Consider the following 25,699-nt stretch of genomic DNA (forward strand, 5'->3'; position numbering starts at 1 on the left):
CCTTGCCCCAAACTCCAGTGAATTATTTGGGTTCAAGAGTTTGGTGAACTTTTATTCATTTTTATTCGAAATGGGGCTGGCATGAATCATAACTCAACCCCCCTGAAATCTGAGAAAGTTCAGACCCACAACTAAATTTTGCTCTTGGATCTGGTCTCCATAACAAGCTGAAACAAAACCTGGAGAACGGAACATTTCCCAAATTTTATAACCCTTGGATCTGCACTTTGAAGCAATAAATTTTCAGGGTTTGTTCAGAATTCCCAGGTTTTGTTCAGTTTCTGTATTTCCAAGTTCTGTCCAGATTGAAACATGAGTACAAGATCGTTAGGCTGTGCTCAGATTATTTCTAGCCTGGCCAACAGGGAATGGCACCACAAATCTCACAAAGAAGTCTTCTCCTGTGTTACCTCTAGCCCATACATGCAAACCTGAAGGCAGAGGTAATTTTGGAAAGGTTTGCATCATACTTTGAAGGGATTCCTGATCTGTACCAAATTTCTAAGCCAGCCAAAATTCTTCCAGTCAGGACCTCATATACAGACCATATCCATACAGTAGCATGCATTTGTTTTCCCACAGTTAACAGGAAACTTTACTATCCCTCCGCTGTTTTGCATTACTATTGCTGTGCCCAGAGGGATAGCCAAACTGGGGCAGCTTACTCCTAAATGACACACAGCTAAATCACCTAATTTAGTTTTAACTGTCCCTTATCCTGTAGTAAGTTACCACAAAACACTTAAGGCACAGTGTCTTTGTGCCTGCACATGCAGGGAAACTGCAGACTTAGAGGAATTAGGTTCCCTGGGGGCTCATCAGCTGCCCCAACTGGGGTCCTGATCCCTAATCTGGAAGCTGCTGGGTTAAATGTTTTCCAAGCTTTCCCATCACCGATGCTAAGAGAACATCAGCTAATGCTGGCTGTAAAGTCAAACAGACATTGCCAAATGTCTAATTTACCTGGAGAATATGAGTCTTACCTGATAGGATGTCATGAGATAGAGGTAGCTGGAATCGGAAGGATCGAACTGCATGATGGGATGGACAGGCTCCCCATAGGCCACTGAAATTGACTTCCTGCTGACAACCTTCATGGCTTCATTCAGGTTGATCTAAAACAAGACACGATTCATTGAGATCATTTTCCAGCGTTAGGGGGGAGATGAGGGTGAAATGGGAACTAGCGCGGCTTTACATTTCCACAGCATCTTTAATCCCAAAGTGCTTGTAAACTGCACACACACAGCTTCCCTGGAATACAGGGATCTCCAGGGTGGAGGGAAGCAACTCCCTAGCACACAGAACATACAGGAGGGGAAGAGAAGTACTGCCAGGGGTGAGCAAATCCCATCTCCTGTAAGGACTTCCTGATCTCCAGCTAATGCCTCACAACCAAGGTTACTGTTTAGTAAACTTTCTTCAGTGGAAGGAAGAAGATCCTGCCACTATAATGACCTGCAGCCCTTGATTCTGATCTCAGACTGGGAGATCCCTCACTACAGCAGAATTACCCCTGAAGAACCCCAGTGCCAGTGAAACCAAAACTAGCCCCTCATCATAGATACAGGGACATTTTTATTATTATTATTATTAAAAAGTATTTTACTTGCAAATCTTTATCCAAACAGAGAAGGTCAGTGAAGTTTCTGCATAAAAGGGGATCTTCTGCTCCCCGTGTGAGTCATGTGTGCACACATTCCCGACCGAAAGAATCTTAGCTCAAGTGAACCATGACAGCTATGGGAAAGTGAATTGGAGTGTACTCTGTCTCACGAACCCCAGCTAAACTGTGGGGAATGATGGAAGAGACAGATGTGCATCAGACAATCTTTCTCGTCCCAGCAGGTTAAACGAGGAGTCGTGGAGAGGAAATAACAGAGGGGCTATGCAGCTTCATGGGATGGCTATTGTTGGTCCACAATCACACAGGAGGCAGGGGGAGTTCCTGCTTTACTCCTTGCAAAGTAAGTGTGCTCACAATGAGGACTAAGTATGCTCCCTTCCTGGGGTCTGGCTTCATTGAAAACTCAAAACAATGAAACCAAACATGAGTGTTATTAATTCATATTATTTGTGTTCCAGCAGCAGCCAGAGGTCCACTTGACACCAACATCCCTTTGTGCTAGGTCATGTACATATTTACGTGACAACTTATTACCGGAATAAATTAAAACAAAGTGTAGGACAAGGGAAATGCTGCTACTGCCATTTTATGAGGGACTAATGGACTTGCCAGAGGTCACTCAAGAAGTCTGGGAATGATCTCCTGACTCTTAGCTCAGTGCTTTAGCTATAAAAACAGCATTTTCTTCTTCTAGCAAAGTTTTCTTTCCCAGCTTTAGCTGTTCCTAAGGGGTTTTACCCTGCAGGGGCCTCCATTCCTAGGTTCCTGTGCCTCACTGCCCTTGTCTGCAGTGCCCTCACAACATTTCTATGATTGCTCCACAATGGTTGAGCCCCACCAGCAATTGGACTCCCAGTTCAGACAGGGCATCAGAGCTGTCAACACTGTTGCCAAGGTAGAAGACTCAGAGCAGAGCTGGATGACACACAGGTGGCCACTAATCTACGCAGTGTAACATTTCCACCACTGCAGGTGCATGATGTTACTGTGTATATGAGTTTGAATAGGCCTACCAAACCAATGGATATGACGCCATTCAGCACAGTATTGCACTTTCTGAACTGCACCTTTTCCACAGAGCTCTGGATGTCATCGATGCAGTAGTCACGGGATCTTCTGACTCTCCATTTAAATCTATTGCATCATAATAGAGTATAACTTTCTCCAAGCACTCATTACTTGCTCTATGTCTATAGATTGTGGCTTTGTACAATAAGAAATCATCTAATTTTCTGAAGTGCCTACACATTTGTTCTTTGTCTCTCTCTCTTATAAAAAGACCTGTAACAGTCTTCAGAAGAACCAAAGTGCAAAGGAATGAATCTTTTCTCTTTAGTTTCCAGTACTCAGCAGCATGAGCTGCAAGCAAAAACATTGCCAATCTCAAAAATCATAAGTTAAAGTTTATGGAGACATTATGATCTTCCCAAATTGGGTTCTTATTCTGCAAACAGTCAACCTCTATCTGATGCTTTCATCACTGCTTTCTTTATTATTTACCATAGATTCCAGATAATCAAAACTTGACATCTTTTCAATAGCTTCTTCATCAATAATAATTCCTTTGTTATTTGGGTCATGTATCTCATTAATCATTATAATCTTTGTCTTCCTACCATGCAGTACTAAACCTTTCCTGACTGATTTTTTTTTTAGTTTGCTTAATATTCTTTGTTATTCTGCATTTCCACAAATGACTGAAGTATCATCTGCAGACCATATGATGGTTATATGACAGCCTGCAAATTCAATTCTTCCACAAAATCTTATGGTCCTTCTCTTATTACTGACCTAGTATGCATGTTGAAAAGTTGAGGAGACAGCATGCATCCTTGGCAACCACCACAGCTAGTCTTAAACCTTCTTGCCAAACCCACTGATGTTTTCACTGGTGCTGGCTGGCCAATATACAGCGCTATTATCAGTTCCACAATGTGCTTAGGAAATCCCATTTCACACATCACTTTCTGACAGTATTTCATGATCAACACAGTCAAAGTCTTCTGCATAATTGACAAAACAGACACGAAAAAGTGATACTCTATTCAGGATGTTGTTCAATATCTGTAAGCTGTTGATTTGGTTCTTTGTTCCTCTACCTTTTCTGAAACCAGGCTTTCTGATGCTGCTTTCTCTTCCATTTTCTTGGAGAGTTTACTTTTGATAACATTAAATAAGATGTTCTTTGTGTGGCTTATAAGGTGATGGTTCGACCATTCTTGCACTTTCATAAGTCAACATTTGCAGGGACTGGCATGAACACAGAGCAGTTCCAATCTCAAAGTCAGGCTTTAGAGCTCCACACCTTTCTACGCAGCCTCCATCAAAACTCTATACTACCTTTTTTTTGTCTTCCAGCTTCCCCGAGTGCTGCTGGTATATAATCAACACCAGGTGGCTTCCCATCCTTAATTTGCCAAAGCACATCTTGCATCTCTTCTTCAAGGGATGGGGGCTCCAGTAATCAGCTGCTTCCTTTCTCTTGGGCCTTGTTGTTCGTTCTAATTCCAGCACACAACGTTCTGCAGCAGTCTGCCCGTCTTCCCTTTATATCTTCGCTTTCAATCAATGGGAGACCACATCCCTTTTTTATGATGGACAGGGGCCCTTTCTTTTCCCCTGTTAGCTCTTACACAGTATTGCAAGTATACTTCAGCTTATTCTTGAGGGTTATTTTTTTATTGTTCCGCATCTCTATTCAATGCATGATGATTTATCCCACTATAAAGTCTTTCTCCTCTCTATAGAAGTCTTTCCCACAAGCTATTAGATTCCCTAGACTATCTAGTCCTTTGGCTTTGGCCTTTCTGTGTTCTTCCACTAGATTTTCTGCTATTCACAGTGGCTCCTGCTTTATTTGTTCTGGGTATGCCTTTCAGCTAGCTTCTTCAATACCTGTGTTATGTCCTACCAACACTCAAAGATGTGTTGTTCATCTCCCATTTATAACAATTCTTGAAGCCTTTTTTGTTATCTCAGCTAAGCAATAGAGCAACATTTTAGGGGGGAAAGGGTGGAGTACACATAGTCAGAAAAATTTCTTACACTCCCAGCTTGGAGATAGTTGGAGCTAACCTGGCTTACCCTCAGAAAAATTCCACCAAAATACCTCTTAACTTCTGGGTTTTTATGCCTGGTATCAGGATGAATCAGCATAAAACTCAATGCTCCTGTGGTGGGTGCTAGACTCTGTCATACTTTTCCATTACACTACAAGCTTAGCTGTTTTACAAGTCTTGTTTTCTCCCCTAATGACTCTATTGAATGTGGCACAGATAATGGTCCCCGTGAAGTGCCCTTCTGCAGACTATTTGATTAATTCCCCATACGACTGGCAGTCCTAATTGCTGCTAGGAGAGCCGGTCAAGCACCGCTTCTGCCCGTTTGCTGTCTTTTCTTGGACAGCAAATCTGAATGATAACTCGCAAAGTATCTTGTATCCCAGGCTAAATAACAAGGAGCCCTGAAGGTAAAAAGGCTTCTGGTTATGCAGCTGTGCTGTAGAATTAGATTAGAGCTATCTGAGCAAATTATCCTAGTAAAGAATAGCCAGGAGCCTCCCTCTAATGGAGACTCAGCAGATAAGGCTCCTTTTTCTGATATGATAATGGAAGCAGAGCTGTTAATACTGTGTGAACAGGAGCTGCACTGCGTGTGGTATGTGTTTCCCTCTAGGCCCTGTGCACCTGGCCATGATGTCAGCTTCCTACTGCCCTGTTGTATTACCTGCCCCTCTAGGCAGAAACCAGAGTTTTTCTGTGATATTTTCCCACTTTTCTGCCAGGAGCACTTGGAAGCAATGAGAGAAATTGGATTGGTTTTCTTTTCTCCATGCATTTTGATCCAATATTCCCCATTAGGTACTAGTATCTCCAGTCTGAGATAAAGCAGATTGCAGCCTCATCTCTCCTCCAGGGTCTCTTTCTCCTCTATGAACTTACTGATGCAGGGATTATACCAAATTGCTGTGACTGGTTGGAATTTAAACTTTCCTTTGACAAACCCCAAACACGGAGGTGACTGAAATGCTGGCCTTGCATCTTGGCTCTTGATCAAGGCTATTGCGTTGCTGTACATTGCCTTGGGTATATGGCTTGAAATAGAGCAATTAGGTATATTATGTGCTTGGATTCACACCTGCTGTGGAGTTTAGCATTGGAAAGGTGCCCCTCAGTGAGTCTTCTGTCTACACAGATCTTTTATGTACCATCAAAGCAAGTGGAGATCTTATTAGAGGGCACTGCTAATAATTAAATGCTGTACAATAACATTTCAAGTGCAGGCTTTTAATAAATACCTCCCAATCATACTGTAGACTTAAATACCGATTAACAGATAGCAATTACCAGACAATGTACATCACATATAGATTAAAGCAGCAGCCAATTCCTTCTTTTTTGTCAAATGAAAACATGTGCTCAGAGTGAGCTTTGTCAAGTGATGTCTACTGCAGTGAGTACAGTTCAGAATAAATGTGGTGTACTGAAATTCCCGAATACAGAGCTCCTTATACACAATGCAAGATGCAGCATGGGTAGTAAATCACCCTGCCCAGCCAATGGGTCTCAGCCTCAAATGGGAAGAGACACATCTAAGGGTAATATAGTTTTCTCCTTGCTGAGGAGGCCAACAAGGGCACTGACTATGATAGGGAGCTGTGCACATCACTTTTTTTGTGGGTAACTGAGCCATAGATGGACCATTATTCCTTACAGACTGTCAAACAGCTTTCAAATAATCACAGAAATAATGCTAGTGCCTTTCAGCCGGGGATCTCAAAGCAACCTGGCCACATTGCCTGAGCCTCACAGCCACCTCTGCAGGAGAACATAGATTCATAGATGCTAGGGTTGGAAGGGACCTCAATGGACCATCGAGTCCGACCCCCTGGCAGTATTTAACATAGCAGTTGTTTAACAGTGTACAGCACTACTACAAAATGTGTTTATGACAGAAGCAAATGCTCTGCTATCCAGAAGCAAAACCTGAAACTGCAGGGGGAATTTCAGTGACAAGAAGGAAAGTACCAGAGTAGGCTTTTAACCAGGATGCAAGTAGGGACAATTCCATTCTCATAAAAAGTCTCTTGAGATCTTTAATACCCACATCTGTTTGGGACCTCTGTTTATGCAGCATAGGAAAGATGACACCTCTAGCAGTGCAGTGCCCTTTAACGTTATACTGGAACTGAACCACTAAAACCACTTCCTGCTGCCTCCAGGAGCAGTTTGGCAACCTCCTGTCCAAGAGCTGAGCCAGCCAGACCTACCAAGCTCGTGAGGTCAGAGAACACAACTGCGTACAAGGGCCTGGCAACAATATTCAGATAGTGTCATCCAATAGATCTGTGTGACACAGACATATAGAAACAAGCCATATAGGCAAAAGGCACCATATTACAGTGCCAGCCCCTCAGTCTTTAATTCCCCCAAGCATGGGTGCCGAGTACATGGGGGCCTGAGGGCCCTGGACCCCCTCGGGAAGAGGGATGTCACTTGAAACGCGTAAAACTTTTCACATGTCCATCATCTTAAGCCTGCCAGTTCCCAACCAAAATAAAAGTCAGTGCCTATGCCCCCAAGTCCTTAATTCTTATCTCTTGAGTAACGGGCTACTTTTACCTTCAGGAGTCCTCCATTTGCTGTGCCCAGAAACACAACGGTGTAGTTATTGACGCTGGCAACTGCCACTGAAGTGAGGCCATGGTACTTGAACACTGGTGTTGCCTTTAAGGGTTGCAGGATGGCCAGAGGGTGCTGGAGGTGGGCTGCTCCACAGTCTAACTGTTCTGGCTGCAGCTGCAAAGAAACGGTCGTGTCAAAGAGTCGTAGCAAAATAAAACAGTTCACACCGGGAATATTCTTTTTGGCTCAGGTTAAACAGTCTACCCTGGGCTCCATGCTGTATATGGGGAAACCTTAGCACTAAACACTAAACAGGAAAATATAAACGAGTGGTTACAATTGGGAAAATAGCTATAATAGTGACACCTTATTTATCAGATCTGCTCTCTGGGACACAAATTCAGACCACAAAGGCCAAGCAAATGGATTTCATTTAGCATGACCTGTGGGAACAGAATCCTTCTGCTCATGACACAGGGTATCAACAGAGCAGCTTGCCTGCAGCTCCCTTGCAGACCCCAGTGTGAGGGATTTGGGGAGCCTATCTGTACAGTAATAGATCCAGGCAACACAACCATATACCTTAACAGACTCTGCAACCAGCTGTGGTGATGGAGCAGAGGGGCCCAATGACACACACAAAAGGGGAGACCCTTGTTTAGCCTTCTGCATTACTGGAAGGCCAGTTCCACTGTCTTTGAAAACTTCCCCAGGATTTGTCCCTGTGGATCATATCTGCAGACTTTACTATCAAACCCAGACCCTGGGCTCCTCCTGCTAAAGACAACGGTAACATTTCAATTTGCATCACTGGTAACAGCAGTGGAGCCCATGTTTTCACTGTGAAACATAAATGAGAGGGATCTGGATGCTGTTCATGCATCATCAAATATATCAGCTAATTTCCAATTAAAAAACAGGAGATGTCTGGCTGGATTTTCACAATCCTGGTGGAGTTTGTGGAGTTGGGCAGGTAGAAAACTCACGCTGACTTGTTAGTGAGGCAAATGTGAACAGGGAAGTCCCAGATCGAGAAAAACTCGAGGGGCCCAATCAGGTCAGTTTTAGAATGACTTTTTAATGATTTTTGTCAGATTTGAATGTGTTGCAAGTGAGTTTTCCTCAGTGCTGAGGGTCTCTCTCTCAAACAGGTCATTTTTATTGCTTGTAAGCACTACAATTTGCTAATGTATGCCGACTTATGTAGTTGCAGCCCATTATAAAGTACAGTTTTGGGGGTTTAACACTGTGGAACGAGCAGTGTCTCACTGGGCTGGAAACTGCTTGGACCCTAAATGCAATAATTTTTCTTTGTATCCCCTAATCGTAAAAGGCTAAATGAAAATCTTCAAACAGAGATCTGAAATACCATCTTCCTGTAGGATCCCACCTGCAAGTGTGCAAAGTGGTCAGGAGGGGGAGAGACCCACCTATACAACCTTTGCTGAGGTTCTGAGGATTGTAAATTTAGGGCCTGATCTTGCTCCTGCTAAAGTCAAATAGCAACGCTTTGTCTGACTTAACTGAGCCAGATCCAGATAAAAATCAGTGAATTAAACATAGCCACAGCTGAGCCATCCATGGTGCAAGTTACTGTTCACAGACAGCAGGACTGGACTACTGGAAATGAAAAGCAGCAGGCCACTGGAGCAACCAAGTAGATGTGACCAGTGGGACAACAGATTTTAATTCTTCAGGGTGCTGAGGATCCTGGAGCAGCCCCAGGGCATACTAAAACTCTGGGCTAGAAATCTGTTACCATCCTACTTTCACACAGGAAAAAGAGAACATGAGCTGACAATCTCTGGATTGAAGGGAACGATGTGCATCGGCTGTATAGCTCATTACCCTCAACAGTCTTTACCACTCCTCTCCGTTCTGCAGTCCCACAGGCTGGAGGCTCTGCTTTAAACTGTGTGTGGAGGAAATCCATCCATGTAACTTAAACATAGAACAAGTCTTACACAACTCGCCTACCTCCCATCAACCCCCACACGCTGCCTAGCCAGGGTGGCTGCCTAACCACAAGATGGCAAGGAGCCCTGCGAGGAAAGGAATCTGCTATGGAGCTTCCTGACTCAGGGTTTCTCAGCCAGGGAGAGTGACAGCACAAACAATGCCGCAGAGGCACATAACTGATGCAAAAGCAGACTGGGTCACACACAGTGATGGGACAGGGCTGGGTCACAAGTTACTGTCAGACCTTGGCTTCTCTCAGGCTCCCTAAACAGCTCTGGACAGTACGACTTCGCAGCCAGCTTGGCAGCGCATCTGCATTGTGGAGGTCTGCATGGCTTGGGCAGTGACACAGTGAGGGATTGGGCGTGCAGGGCAGGCTTCGGGGAAAACAGAGCAGCAGCAACCACCACCTCTTCACAGAGAACATCGGCATGCCCCTTTCCCCTCTGCTGCCACCCTCCAGGTGCCTAAAGGAGCCAAAAGAGATTGGTACAGCACTAGCTTTGTGCTGCACTCCCAACCAGGTCTGCTCTGAGCTGTGGATTACAGGTAGCACGAGCCTGCGACCCTCCATCTTCAGGGAATTGGAGCACTAAGTGCCCCTAGCTCAAACAGTGCAAGTCAGTCACCAGAAGGCATGTGACTCCCTTAAAAGATATGTATGTTAGGGGCTAATTTTATTTGTCTCTGGCATGAGAGCTTTCAAGCTTTTCCCCACCATTACAAGGGGAAAAACATTTCTGTGACCGGAAACCCAAGATATCCTCAGGACAGCATGACTCAAGTCTAAGTACTGGCAATGCTGGCATGGGTTTTCAAGTGCCAGAGGACATTTCACTGCCCCTTCTTCCCGCCACTGTGCCCAGGTTAAAGAACAGCAGCCACACTAGCCCCTTCCAGTGCCTGGACTGGTACTGAGGTGGGAGGGCCAAGCTGATAATCGGTGAAATGATCACCACTGAGGTTATACTCACGGCCGACTAGGCTCCTAGTAGAGGTTAGGAGGAAGTAAAAATTCCACCTCATTGCGCTGTTTTGGGAAGCCTGGCTCAGGCGGGCAGCCTTCCTTACCTTTAGCCAAAGTGTAGAGATGGGCAAAGTTAAGTAAGGAAAGGACTGCACACATTTTGGTTTTTGCTACAAAACCAAAAACTTGGTTAACCCTGTACTGTTTTTTTGGCATGCATGGGCCCAACACCCAAGTCCTGAGTGAGTTCTGTCTCTTGAGTTCTGAGCCCAAGGATTGCCCCAAATTATAGCTCCATGTAGAAAATACATCAAGTCAGTGATTTCACCTCCAAACACAGCTGGTGTTTTTCAGCGGAGTTTCATTTTGAGCTTTTGGTTGAACCTTACGCTCAAAACAACCCTCAAAGGGTTTCTGGGACAAAAAAGCTAAAACTGCAAAGGAGGACACCAGGACAGAGACATACCACAATCCAGGAGTTTAATCTGCCCTGCTCCCAAATCCTAAATCTCTGGAGATTTAGAGGAACAGAAACCTAGAGCCAAACTCTGGGCCTGATTTTCCTTTATTCTGTCCTTCATCTTTTCACTTACAGCAATGCAAAAAGGGTATAAAAAGCTCACATTTTGACATGCTGACATATTCCACTCACTTTGTACAGCTGTGAATAACACCACAAAGAGAAAAGGCAAGAAACAGGAGAAAAGGCAGGAAACCATCAGCCCCCATGTGTTTCAGGGCCAACTAAAATATGGCCTCTTGGGCTCACCTCTTGTCCAAGACAAAGTAGCCATAGTCACCTAGCAGCCTCCCTTATATCAGCCCTGGGGGTCTCCTCTCCCACCTAGCACCAGCATGTGGAGGCCCATCTGGGCTCATACCACCTGGTCAGTTCCTCCACCACACCTCCAAGGTTTATGTCCCTTTTACCCTGACTGCCCGATGACTCCCCTTGTCATTTCTCCTCTAGCAATGTGAATGGATTCAACCAAGTTCAAATATCACAGCACTAGCACCGTTAAAAAAATCCCTGGTGACATCTCTACAGCAGCCTTTATGAAGCGATTCACATGATTGGTGCATCTGAAGCTATTCACATGATTGGTATGTTGCTAGACCCATTACAGCATCATCTGAAGTGTCATTTTCCTTGCTCATGTCAAGAGAAATAGCAATTGTACTGTCACCTCCACTGAATGTTGGTATGTGGCTACACAGTTGACATCCTAAAAAAAGGAAGGAGTGGCACAAATATTTATAGAGGTGACTTCCAGCTGTTGTACTAGTTTAAATGAGTAGGAAGTTAAGATCCTGATTCAACAAAGCATGGGAATACCCTCATTAGCTTCAATGAGGAGTTACCTACATGCCTATAATGAAGTGTGTGTTTATATAAGCCACTCAATTCAGGCCTCAGTACAAATGACCCCTTCAAAATAACAAGAAGTAGTGATTCAAACAGATGAAATGCAGGAGCTGAAAAAAATGCATCTTTATTTTACTATATTGTTTGGCCTAACAAACTATAGCTCATATACTACTTTCTCTCAAGGTTCTTAATTTAGGCTATTTGCTTAGACTGTGTATTTTCTATTATAAGTGGTGTATTTCAATATCTTTCATGTTATGGTAGCGTTCAAGTGACGTTGTAGCTATGATGGTCCAGGAATAATGTGAAAGGCAAAGATTTCTTAGGGTGAGAGCTTTTATTGGACCACCTGCATAGTTAGGATACATTTAGACAAGCTTTCAAATGCAAGGCATTTTTCATCAGCTCTGAGCTGTATGCTGTACTGGCTTTTGCTGCTCAGAGCTGATGAAGAATGCCTTGTATTCAGAAGCTTGTCTAACTTTATCCAGCTATGCAGCTGGTCCAATAAAGGCTATCACCCTAAGAAACCCTTGCCTCTCAGTATATAATCCTATACATACATGAGCATATGCTCAGTTGAAGGAGGAAGACCAATATTACAAGTAGGCTGCTGAATGCTGTGAGTTTATCCTTATTTCATTATTAGATCTTCATTGCCAATGTAAAGAGCTGTTTGTATCTCATGGAAAATCTAGACAATTGGCCTGGAAAATGTATATTCTCTGTATTTTAATCCCTTTGTTTTTTTATTTGAACAGAAGTGGACTCACATTGAAATCATGGGTTGGATTGCCCCAGACTTTGGAGTTATTCAAAGTCTCAATCCCAGTTTTGCTTCCTGTCTTGCCTACCACTGCCCAGGTTGAAGTCCTGAGCCTGGCGCACACCGTGAGTACACAGACAGGCTAGCAGTCTCTTCAGAACTGAGGAGGGAAAAGATCCTGTCTTCAGGGCATGGAGTGCAATTACTACCTCAGGCTCAGTCCTCCAGCAACCCTCTCAGAGAGACCAGCCAGAGCCTTAACTTGCTTTCCAAATGTGACTGCACTAAGGAACCCCCTCCCCACGTGCCATACACTGGGGTGGATTTTCTCAGGCGCAGTCAACTCTCTGGTTCATCCCCAATTCCTCGTCAGGAATCCCAGGAGAACGGCCAAAGAACATTGGTGTCCTTTGTACAACCAGTCTCCACCGATACTATCTTGCGGGTATTTTTAGCAAATACAGTAGAGAAAATGCCGTGTCTTCCATGCCTGTTCTGTTGACAGGAGAAAATTCCTGTGCCTTTAAATTTCCAGCCAGATCTTCATTCATGGCAGAGCCAAAGAATTGGGCTTGCAGAGCATTTCTAGAAGTCATTCCCAGAGCTTTGTGTACATTTGTTGCCACAAACTACAGACTAACTTTTGTCCAAGAAAACCAACACAATACTCGCTGTCCTCACCCTGGCAGACACTAGACCATGGGACTGCTGGCTTTGTTGGCTGCATCAGACACAGAGTAACAAAGCCTAATTTGAAAAACTTTTCTGCTAGAGGAAGTGCCTTGGAGTTGTGGCGTGGTTTGTAACAGGGCCGAGACAAGGGAATAAAGCGTTGTGAATGTGAGGGGCTTTGCTAAATGGATTTTGCAGTTTTATACCATTTGGCTCCACTAAAGAATAAAATCCCAGCCTGCTCTCCTAAGAAGTGTTTACATTTTCCCCTGTAACTGGGCAACACAATTTCGTTTTAATATGCAGAGCATATCGCAACATGCTCTTTAATGACCACTTCCATGAGCAGCCAAACTTCTGTAAGTGCATTTGACCAGGGTCTGTCTTATTTGTCCTGGGGATAATTATTCTGAGCTTTTTCACCCTCAAAGCTCTTTACGGATATTTAAGTGATCAGAGTTCCCAGTGCATGCTGTCACAGTCCTCACTGTAAGGAAACTGAGGCACAGAGTAGTTGGGTTACTTGACTGAGGTCACCGAAGGAATCAGCCAGTACTCTAAGAAGTTGCCTGTAATTAAGATGGGGGATCCTTTCCCCTGCAAAGCTCACTTTTGCCCAGCTACAAGGATTTCATTCCTTCCTCTTGTGTATTGCAGTTACTTCATCTTCTGGCTCTGCGTGCTTATACAGCGCATGAGTTACTGAGCTAACAGAGTTGCTAAGTGGTTTTGCGATAAACAGGATGTGACCGTTCTAACAGAGCTAGGAGGTTATTTTGGTTTGCATACATCCTTCCTCCTCGAAACACCTTTCTTCAGATGACATCACCTCTTCCAAAGAAAACCCAGCAGGGAACACACAGCATTTCCCTCATTTGGATCCCAGGGTTTCTGTCTCTGAAGTATAGCACCAAGATGGTATTGTTGCTCTACCATTTCATGGTAAACAGGATATGACCAAGTTACATCCTTCTGACTGCACTGGACTAATCTATTGCTCCAGTTCACAAAGCCAAGAAGCACACGAATCCAAGATACAAACTGAGACAAACTCTCCTCCTAGTTACAGGTTTGAGCAATCCTAGGGGAAGATACCTGAGCACACCTATTGTGACACTTACTATTTCACCACTGCCTTTTTGGTCACATCACGGCCACTCAGGATTCACAGTAATGGTGGGGACAAAAGCAGAAGATGCTGCTACCCTTGAGCTAAAGATGACTCCCTACTGGTTGTATAGGACCTATGATAACATGCACAGCTGAGAAGATTTGATTCCCGTCAGAAGAGGACAGAGGCACACGTGTGCACTCTCTACCAGGGCCCCCACAATATACATTTATATGAATTTTGTTTAGGAGATAGAAGAGGCAGCACTTTCCTGTCTTGTATGAACTGATCTGAACTCAAGGTGAACAATGCTGATTAACTCCAGGCACAGTTTCTTTAAAATTTTTCACTAAGGCTCCTTACCTTATTTCTCCAAGGGCCTTAGTTTTTTATTAGCAGCCTTGAAATTGTGGCTCCTCATCAGCTTCACAAATTGTACACTTAAATGAAGCACAATTATGTTGCAAACTAGACAGTAGGGCCAAAGAGCTCATATGAACTTAAGTAATCTATACTCTTAACTAATATATAGATAATGAGGGTTAGTGATACATGTAAGCAGCATGCCAAAAATTGGGACTGGCATCTTGTTATGCAGGTAAGCAAGTTATGCACTTACCCATACACTGAATGCTATCGCTCACAAATGGTGCACAAAGGCTCAGTCCAAGACAACACTTAAGAGGAAGAGATGATCTTAAAATAAAGTGGGAGATAAAAGAAGAGTTCTAATCTCATCCAACACCTCCAAATATTCCATGGTGCAAAGTCAGCTCTTCTTTATCTCAGACTTAAAAAGAAGCATAAACAGCTAAATGATTTACCACAAAGTTTCCATTATAACTTTTTCATCACCGACTACTCTGAATGAGAGGCGAGAATGCAGGATGTCGGGTTCAGAAGGAAGTCTGTTGGAAACAGAAGGAGGAAGGGGAGCGGTGAGGCAATTCTCAGGAAAACCATGAAATGAACTGATTTTTGTTTCCTGCATTTGTGACCTTAAGAATAGTGCTCGAGCAACCTGAAATACCAGGGTTTATTTTTTAGTCATAATCAGGCTGCTGGTCAAAAAAACCCCATATGCTTTTGCTTCAAGGAGGCTGCTTCTTCCTCTACTGCAGTCAGTTTGCAAGCATGCTAGTGGAAAGGGAGGTTAGACCCCCTCTCATGCACCATATCAGAGTGGATTACAACTGCTGGCTTCTAACATGCCTGGAGTCCTGGGAAAATGACATAGCAAGCATCAGATAATCTGCTCCAAACTTGTTGATTTGTAGGATTTAGCAATCGTCTTCATCTGCTCAATATTTGGCAGTAGCTCCTCCACAACTGACATGTTCAGGCCATTAATGCTGTGATAAAAGGGCACTGGTTTTATCTCTTGCCTTTTTTTAATGTAAACCATTAGCTTTTATTAATGCTTAGGTACAACTCAGGAAGAACTACGATCGGCAGACAGAAGGCTCAGAATAGTTTGGGAAATTTTTGGAGCTGTGAATTCAAGCTAAAAACTGCATAGAGGCCAAAAAACAGCACAGAAGGAGCTGTAGATATTAAAGCAGAATGGGCAAAATAAAGGCCAGTGGCAGGCATACCCAGTTGTATTACCAAAACAAAAACGCACAAGCCCTTCTCTGTGTGCAACAAACCCAGACCCAGCCACCAAAAAGTCCTTCCCCAGGCACAGCCTATTCATTATGAAGGTCTCTAATAATACTAGCAGTTTGTACACACAATCATGCGTTTATCTGCTGGAGAGTCGCAAGCAGAACTGTCAAAATCAGGCTTTTTAGGATGCCCGGAGGAAAATGCAATTCTCAGAAGAGGACTCTACTGTTCAGGCTATCAAGAGCCAACCGACCGTTCTGATTGTAGCTGCTGCACAGGAAAGCATTATCAGAAGGCTACTGTAACCTCCTACCATATTTTTCGGATGAAACATGAGACAAAAACAGTGCTTGCTCTCAACTGTCCATTGATTTTATGCCATCAAGTCCAGTTTTTTGTTCAACTCGGGCTGAAAATTCACTAATAAAACAAAGCCAGTCAAATTCTTTTCCAACCATCGTGAACAGAAAACAAGCAATCCCCACTCTTGCCGCAGAACAGCAGATTTCCTTAAAAAGGACTTGAAATGCAATTCATTCTTTTCCTACTGTTCACTTACACGCCAACCTCTCTGGGCTACGGACTGTCTTGTTGGTGCCTGTATCCTGTGTTCTTATACACAGTGATCAGCACACCCATAATACAAATAATGAATTATAATAATAAATAACATTCTACTGTCAATTATGACTTGGATCACTTCCTGTTCATGCTCCCCATGGGTTGCTTCTGAATCACCATACTGGCTTTTTTGTGTGTATGTGTCTAGACACAGCCATGGGCCAAATGCTGAGGTGGAGTAAATCAGCATCAAGATCAGGGGACCCATGTCAGTTTTGACTAACTAAGATCAGGTGAAATGTTGCAAATCAGGCTCCAAACAATGGAAGGCTCATTTTTATATATGCCTGTACGAATTTCAAGACTAATGAAACCACTAACATCACGTAGGGTCTGTGCTGTTACAGCTCAGAGAAACGTATCAAGTCATCTTCTAGGATGCAAGTTTTAATATTGAAAGAGCTTCAGGGGATAATACAGAAGCTCTAGGGAAGCAGGAGTGCATGGAACTGAAACAATAAGAAATCTCGGTTGCTTCCTGCTTCCGTTTAAGGCCCTCCTGCTAGAGATCCCCTTGGGAAATAAAAGCCTTGCTAATTCTCATGCTTCCCAATGGAGGGACCTGCCCTCTATTTTTTTATTATCACATTGTTGCAGATGGGAGAACAAGGGGTAATTCAAGAAAAACAATGATCCGACAAAATGCCAGAACATGCCATTAATGAATGGTTAAAAGCCGCATTTGTCACATTGCCATGGAATCGATTGTTGGAAAGCTGACTAACTGCAAGGCAGGTGGCAGGAAAGCCAGCACGTAACAGCCACCACAATCAGGCTCAGAGACAGCCATTTTAGCAGTGGCTGATCCAAGCTTCGGACCCTGGACTGGTTTGTTTTTAAATGTATTGTCTCCTAGACTTGCACGTCAATAGTTCTGGGTCTGATTTTGATCCCACATGCCCTTTCCTGAACTGTCTGGGACAGATTCTAATCTCCTGGATACAGGTTTCACAGCATGCAACTCTGCTGATAGCAGTGCAACAACTCCTATTTGAGCTATGTGGAAGCAAAGTCAGAATCTGAGTCATTATCTCAAGCACAGGGATTAGGATTTGGGGGTTTGGAGCAAATCGGTTAGAAAAATATCAAACACCACTTCGTCTTTTAAGTTGAAGCCATCCAGGTTGAAGTCAGCAGGCCAGACTCTCTGGGACAAGCTGAGCTACACCTGGAGCACAACTCAGGAAGGCTGGGCAGAAATGGGATTACACTGTATTTTCTGCTTTAGCAGGACTTGGGCCAACACAATTAACTTGAGTTGGCTGGTAAGGGTCCTTCAAGGACAATTCCCTCAGTCTCAAGGCACACTCCTTTGCTGGTAGGAGGCTGGCTCTAAACCATCCAAGGATTCCCTTCTGAAAGGGAAGCCATACTTGGGTATTTAAGATGGATTTCTGCTGCTCTCCACATCACTAGAGATGCCATGGAGACAGGGAACCAAGGGCTTGGGTCAATGACAGCTTTGCCACCAAATTTACCAATAATATGACCAGGCCTGAGATATTTTAAATGAAATTCTTGAAGTGACTGTCAGCCAGAAGCCCAGAAGTGTCTTAGTGTGGCCCCTCTGTAACAGAAGGATGAAGACTTTGAAAAAAGCCTGGGTTGGCAGTGGACTCCCCAACTGATAAACCAAAGCAAGAGTTACTAATTTCAACCTGGCATTGCTAAACCTAAGCCAGAAGAGTTCATGGCTCACTGAATGGATGCAATTGCTTATGAAAAATCATTAACAGATTTCTGCTGTCAAATCCTAATGAGTCAATGCTCTGTTTACAAATGAGCATCCACTGTACCAAAGCCAATGACATCCTACCGAATGGATGCATTCTTTGAAAGAGTAATCACAATGTCGGTTCACCAGCTCCCTCCCTCTGCTACAACTGATGCTTGTAATCCCAGTGCTCAAAACCATCTCTGCAGCTTCTCTCATGCTTCTGATGCGTGGGATCTCTTTCCTCCTCCTCTCTGCATTTTAATTTTAAACAAGAGCTGCTTCCCCACTGGTAAAACCCCCCTACCTATTTTTTTCCTCTTTGGATTTGTGTTCCTTTTAGGCCAAATTCGGAAATTCATTCTTAATGGCTGTGATGGGGGTTTTCCCCAAATAAAAACTGAGTGACTTTGGACCTCAGTTTTAGGTAAACAGAAGAGAGGCTGGCAGTGGATGGCATGCATCTTAGGCAGGAATTTTGCAGGTTGATGCTGACACTGTAGATGAGTAAATCACTGGAAGTGTTTTATCTGAAGACAAATTTTAAGTGACGAAGTCCCTGCCTACAAACCCTGGGACAATCAGACAAGGGAGCTCCTAGAAAAGGCTATCAGAAAAAGCCATTGGTAACCCACATCCAGACTGGGTAGATTGGCCATTTACTTCTGGTAAATGGACTTCTGATATTTGCTGATGAAAGAAACAACTTTTTTAAGAACTGTGGATTTGAAGAATTGAGAGTACAGTTTCCAAGAAAACGAGGAGGAACTTTATATTCAGGTCTCACAGCAGACCTACAGGGTATCCCCAGTTTCCTCCTCTGCCACAAAGTCCCCATGTGACTTTGGGCAAATCATTAAAAGCTAGACCCACAAAGATGTCCCTCAGACAATATTTCCAAAGTGGTTTGACAAGGCAGAAGAAAATGCTGAGAGCCCAGGGGCCAAAACCTGATGTCCTTACTCAGTAGACTTCAGGATATTGTCTACTGATTGGTTCAAAACATGGAATGGTTTTATCACTAGCGTCCAAAATATGGATTTTGTGATGCAATGAGCCTGGCACTGGGATCAGAAAGGTCTCTGGGTAGCACAGTGGAAATTGACAGATCTCATCAAAGCTGATTCAGGTCATCAAGATGCATGAGCTGAACTCATGGTAGGGAAGCAGGAGAATGAAAAGAGAAGATGTAAACGAGGGCAGGAAGTGTGTGCAAAACTAGACAAAATGCCTGGCCAGACCTGAGAGCTGGGTTACTAAGGACAGAAGGATCCCCCAAGATTTGCCAGCTGAGACAAATGAATCTCTGTCCTTGCAGGTCCCCACCAACCATAGAGGCTCTTCTATTACAAGTGTTTTGCCTTCAAAGTTTGAGGTAACATGGAAACCAAATGAGGCAAGCGAGAAGGCAGGAAGAACCAACTTCTGCCCTGCAACAATCTTTCATTTAACTCATGACGTGCTCCCCTCCACCAGCCCTGCTGACAGGATTTACTCAGATTCCAACTACCCTGCAACCAGAGGAGTCTCCCCCACTTCAGAGCGACCTGCAAGCAGACTGACTTGCTCATCCAGGAACTTGCACAAGCATTGGGGACATTTTAGCAAACTGGGTTCTGTTAAAGTCAAGGGGAGTTGTTTGGTTAAAATACAGCAAAAAGATTTGAAAGGGCAGAGTTTGTAGCACTTGCATTTCTAAGAGACAGAGCTGAGAGTCAGGCGAGCCCAGGAGCTCCTTTTTAGCACAAAAGCCCTAGCACTTGTCAGAACTGTAGGTTTTTTTCCTATAATGGGATCTCTTCTCTCTCATTGCTTCCTCTGAAAGGGGAAAAATTGACCCAGAGACTGAACTTATGGTAAAGAGAGTGGAAAGGAATGTTAACTTGAGAGCCTGATGGGACCTGTTGTACATGGCCCTCTCCCCACATAACCATGAAACTTGCAGGCTTCCCTGCTCAGGGCTGAGCTGTGCCACTATACGAGTTTCCCCACTCCGAGCACTACGGTCCAAAAGTGTTGTCAGGGCAGGTGTTTTATGTTGCAAACAAGCTAAGGGAATGACCATCATCTCCATGCGACTAAGACAGAAAGCAGTAAAGCCAGTAAAGCTGGGAAATAAAAATGCCTGCCCTTTACTGAAACTGCACATCCTTCATGCTGCCGGGAAGACTGGTCAAGCTTATTATGTTAGTCTTCATCCTGTGTTAAATGTAATATGTCTAGATTATACAATCAAAGCCCTGAGGAATGGGCAGTCTGAAGGATTAATGAACAAGAGCTCCACAGGGGCTGTCATAGCCAAAATAGTGTATATTTAAGCAGTGAGAGGCTGTTTGCCCTCTAGAATCACCCCTACGGAAACAGAGTTCCTCTGCCCAGGTTCCTTGGGGACAGGAGAATTTATCAGTCCAGGAGTGCCTCGGTCCAAGGGCATTCTTGCTAGTTTTGAAAGCTGAACTGAAATGTCCCTCTTGAAATTGTTCAGAATAAGATGTCTGATTTATTCAGACCATATTTTCTTAGCCGCCCTTTCCTCAGGAGAGTCCCTTTTTTACTGCTCAAACTGTGTTTCTCATCTGTGTTTAGCTTTGGCTTTGGTAACAGATTTCAAAATAGTCTAAACTTCTTCCCAGAGGGAAGAATTTTGGATTGACAGTAAATTTGGCTCCTCTGCTTTCAGAGGTTACTTTCTTATTTTTAATAGAGCTGAAACCTAGCATTATTCATCTTCAAACTGATTTGTAGTCACTAAAGTCTGGTTCAAATGCTGAAAAGTGCCTATTAACGAACAGCACCTTCTTACATCAGAGAACTGGTCTTTCCATGCATTCACTCCAATCTGCTTACTTTAGGAACAGAAGGGTTGTTCTGTATTTTACACGTCAGCTATGCAAACCCAAGTGAGGGACCGGAGAGTGAGCAAGATTCTACTCTTCTTTTGTGCATCCTCAGTAGAAACTATTTACTGGATGTAATTAGTTACTGGGATTCAAACCTACTGAAGACAACTGTGCTATACTGGTATCCTTAAGGATATCCTTTGGGATGCAGAAGAATTACCGCTGGTGCTGATGCCAAAGGAAAAACAATTAAGCCTTAGACCAGGGGTGGGTAAAATGCAGCCCGCGGGCCGGATGTGGCCTGCCAAGCCATTGTATCCGGTCCGCAAGGCCCCTAAAAAAATTAGAAAAGTAATATTTATCTGCCCCTGGTTGCCTGTCATGCGGCCCTCAATGGCATGCCACAACTCAGTAAGCGGCCCTCCGCCCGAAATAATTGCCCACTCCTGCCTTAGACTCAGATACTGGGGGTGGGAATGGGTGGGGTGTCTGCAGGTATGAAAGGCAAAGGGAAAATTTTGGTTTACTTGCTAAATGGGTGCACTTCATATGCAAATCACAGAGGGACAAGAAACAGGAAATCCAATTATACCTCTTCTACTGTTACTTCTCTGAATACAACTAAAATACAAAATAGTCCAGTCTTTCAGGGGCAAACCCTGCTTTACTTATGAACAACTTGCATTGACTCAACATTTCTACTAATCAAAATATAGCTGTGAGTGCAATATGTACTAGTCCATCCAGGCTAGTTTCAGTGAGCTAGTACAGGTAGGGGTTACTGGCTTCAGTTTAAACCCCAACTAAGACAGGAAGTTAAAAGACTTGACTAAGGCCTTACTGGGAGTAAGAAAAGTAGGGCTGCTGAGAACTCAGGAGCACCTGGCTTCCAGTCTAGCCCTTAATCCTCTACATTTTTCTGCCTCTCCTTTGACAGGAGTGTATGTAGGACAAGAGATGTTCTCCAGACTGTCTTGAAGTAATAAGGGAGATCAGCTCTGTGCTACTGCACCTCAGCAGCATTTTTTGAGGCTCTCTCTTTTAGTAGGCATATAACTCCCAGTTAAGGAAATAATGATAAAACTAGTTGAAATCCATTGGATGCCACTGGATTCGGCAAATGCTGATCTCTTGTGGTATAAAGAATCCTTTTCTCTGGTCTCCCTGAGCATATTTTTTCTCTTCTGTCTTTAGGTTTTGTGGAAACAGATGTTTCCAAGACCGTCTGGATAGGCCTAGTAAATCTATCAAAATCCATTGGGTCTTAGTGTAGGGTTATCATCTAACATCAGCCAAAAACATCAAACTAGAATTATAAAGTGCACAGGAGGTAACATTACATTTCAGATTCTCCCCAAAACTTTAAAGTTTTCTTTTAGGTCCCTGACAAAAGGAAAATGAAAGGTATTTCCTGCCTATACAGGAAGTGGATGAAGACAGTAAGCTTATTAATAAGGCTTCTTTAACATACTACACAAGAGTGGCCCTTCACAGTTCAGATTATCCCTCAAGAGAGGAATCAGGTCTGGTTTTACACCTGGCTCAACCTTCCCCATCCTACCATTGGTGTAACTCAGCGGGAAGGGCTCAATCCAAACCCCAGGAAAAAAGTCAATAACAGAAATTATCTACATCGTTTGTTCTCCAGGAGATGCGTGCTCCACTTAGCTGGGACCTCAAACTGAGGTCCTCCTCCTGGGTAGTGGTCTTTGAGACTGTGAAACTTCAGGTTGAGAATCCCTTCTGTATGTCATATCAAAATCTCACCCCACATATCTCCTCCTCTAAGTGCTATCATCATGTTGGCAGTTTTTACCTAAGATTTCCTCTAAAAAGAATCCTATGAACAGATACTCGTGAGGATATTTCTCAAAATCAAGAAGCCCTGTTTTTTTAACTGGCATGTTTCCTTTAAGCTTCCCACTCTCTAACTGTCAGATAATAATGAATTTTGGTCACTAAAAGCTCAAAATGCTGCTAGAGCTCAGTCCATGTTGGGATTAAAAATTTAATATTAAAAAATGCATGTCTTAGAAGCAGAAAAGTATGAAAGATCTTAATACTTTAAACAGAGGTGAATCAAAAATGGGAATTGGAATCCTAAATTCCCTTTGAATAACAAGGGGATGTATTTTTGGGTTTGTCTAAACCCAGCCTGGGTTGCTGTGGGTGGGAAACCAAGAGACATACTCTCTAAACTGCTTCTAATTCATATGCTGCTGCAGTCTTGTGGGAACAGCCATCCTTAAATGATTTCTGGCCCAAGATGTTGGCAGCCTTGCTCAAACAACTGGACTGGTCTCATGAGACAGCAGCTACATAAGGCAACTGACCTCACAAGCTAGCTGCATTTTGGACCAAGCTGTCAGAATAACTTGCTGAGACTGTGGTATCACCTCATCCAGACTTGATCCCCTTGCCCTGCAAAGCGCTTAAATCTGAATCTGGACTTGTGGCCTAACCCAATTCAGTTAGGCTTTGCTCACATCTTACTGCCAATGCTTGTTCTGCTCAATGAGAGATGTGCTATATTTCACAGTGTGTGGTCTGAGGTGCTGGAAGGATGTTAAGTAGCTATCAGATTAATTTAGCTGACTAATAACAAATTGCATGGATCCCACAATCACCCTCACTGCTGGGTACAAAGGGGAACAAAACTAAAGAGGCACTGGAGAGAGAGATATGGGGAAGAAGTAAAAACGCACAGCCTGCTTCTTGCCCCTTTCATAGCTGCCTCCTTGCCCAAAAAATGAACTCCGGTGGCCAGATGTATCACCTGAAAAATCCAATAAAGTGGCCAGAGTGCAGGGGGAGAGGGAAAGAAAAGGTCACTGTATATGGCATGATCCCCCTCCATATAAACCCATTTCCATGTAAGATGGAAAAGTTATTAGCCCTTCTGTACTCTCTGACCCAGATCAAATTAGACAAAGAGCCCAGCCATGGCACCGGGCCAAATAACAGCACTGTGAACATATGCTAAGACTGAGAGGACTGAGGAAGCAGAGAGACTGCGCAGGGTTCAGGCCAGGTTTTCATGTGGATCCTTGGTTGGCATCTTTATCCTCTGCCACGGCCCCAATCTCTGATGCACTGCTGCAAACCCCAAAGCCCCAGACACAAGGATACCCAGCTCTGGAACAGCCAAAAAGGTTTAATTTTTACATGGGAGGGGAGCACGGGAGCCATGATGAGTGTCCTGGAGCCAAACTCATGCCTGGCATGACTCCATTCAGTTCAGTGGAGATGTAGTATGCTTGAATTTGCCTCACCCTCCCAGCTGCAGAACTTCAGAGACTGTATCTATGTGTAGTTATTTCTCCTTCCCTGAAAAATAAGGCATTATAAAACTCAGAGAGGGGCAGAAATCGTGGCAGCTGGCAAAGGCAGCTTCATGCTTGTTCCACCCACTAACCATTGTCCCTGAATTTCTGGCCATTGCTGGCCCACTGTGTTTCAAGAATAGGTGGCCTGATTTTCCCGCTTCCTGCAGTGCCAAATATCTCTGGGCTCCATCTCCATTGTAGACAGAGATTTGTGAGAGAAATGATTGCGTGTTCCTCCAACCGGGCAAGTATTATGGACAGCACATGAGTAATGAGGCAAGATTATCAGGAGCTGTGCTATCATCCTTTCTGATCGCTATGTCACTTCTGAAATACACTCATCTAGATTCAGCTTGAGATCAGTCCCTTTTAAAGCAGGCGCACCAGAGAGAGTCTGCTCAGCCTCACTCTGTCAGAGTGGTGGCTGCCAACAGAACTGTTAAGCAGATGTTAGATATTAATACTGTTCTTTCTGCTCAAAAATGTCAATAAATTCTACTGGCCTCCCTTAGTGGGGGATCACTGCAGACAGTCTGCTACCTCCTCCAGTTGCTGCAAGGTGTTACTTCCCAACTGGTAAAAAAAAAAAACCCAAAAAACCACAAAGGAGAACGAGGAGTTTACAGTCATCACTCAACTTCCCAAGAAAAAGAAGGGGGTGGGGAAAAGCACATTACACTTGCAAATTAGCTGTTTTACTTCTTATTTCAAACAAACTTCTCTTCCATTCACTCTTTTTAGGCATACCTAGATATTTTTAGGGTATTCCTTTTTTTCCCCCTAGTTGTATAGCAAATGACCTGGAGGTTGGGACTCATGGGTTGTAGTCTCGACTGTACCACCACTCCTTATTTGACAATGGGCAAATCAGATGGTTCTTAAAGCCTCACTTTAAAGCAAAGGGATTAATTCACAGGGGCAGTGACCCTTCCTTTATAAGCATTTGATAGCTGTGCTAAAATTTACTAATGGACAGTGCTGCAGAAAAGCAGTGTCAATGCTTTTTTCTGTTTCCCTCTACAAACACCAAAGCATAAATAAATGTACAAGGAGTAACATCAAGGGGTCTAGCCATAAGCTCTGCCCTGTTGATCATTAAGAACATTTGCCATCGTTTAACTCTACATTAGTGCAGAAACTGCATCTACAAATGACCAACGAAATGTCTCACTGCTCCTTGTGCGTACATACTGCTGTTGGACCCACAGCTTCCTTTGGCTGCATTAACTGTGCATGCAAATTATCCATGTGTGTTGTACTAAAAGCATAAGCCATTACATATAGCTACATTGCTATCATTGTGCATTGGGTTAAATTGCATTGAAATTCATGGGTGTATTAGTCACCTACCAACTGAGATAAACGTCAGGAATTCTGAAACTCCATTATAGAATTGGGTAGCAGAGAAAATAGCAGTCTCCACTCAAAACACAGACCCAAGCTACTAGCACAATAATGGCACAAGAGGGTGGATGGGGTTTCTTTCACAAAGTAT

General features: G+C 43.7%; 1 protein-coding gene across 1 annotated transcript in view; it reads right to left on the reverse strand.

Moving 5' to 3' along the window:
* The window catches only part of PLXND1 (plexin D1), a 120,079-nt gene that overhangs the window by 82,074 nt on the left and 12,306 nt on the right, over positions 1-25,699 (reverse strand). The window contains exons 2-3 of the mRNA XM_014605516.3: positions 7,249-7,425; positions 984-1,115 (exon numbers count right to left, since the gene is read on the reverse strand). Coding sequence (XP_014461002.2) covers positions 984-1,115; positions 7,249-7,425 — 309 coding nt within the window. The remainder of the gene's footprint in view (positions 1-983; positions 1,116-7,248; positions 7,426-25,699) is intronic.

This window comes from Alligator mississippiensis, chromosome 12, assembly GCF_030867095.1.
Source record: "Alligator mississippiensis isolate rAllMis1 chromosome 12, rAllMis1, whole genome shotgun sequence".
NCBI classification, from domain to species: domain Eukaryota; kingdom Metazoa; phylum Chordata; order Crocodylia; family Alligatoridae; genus Alligator; species Alligator mississippiensis.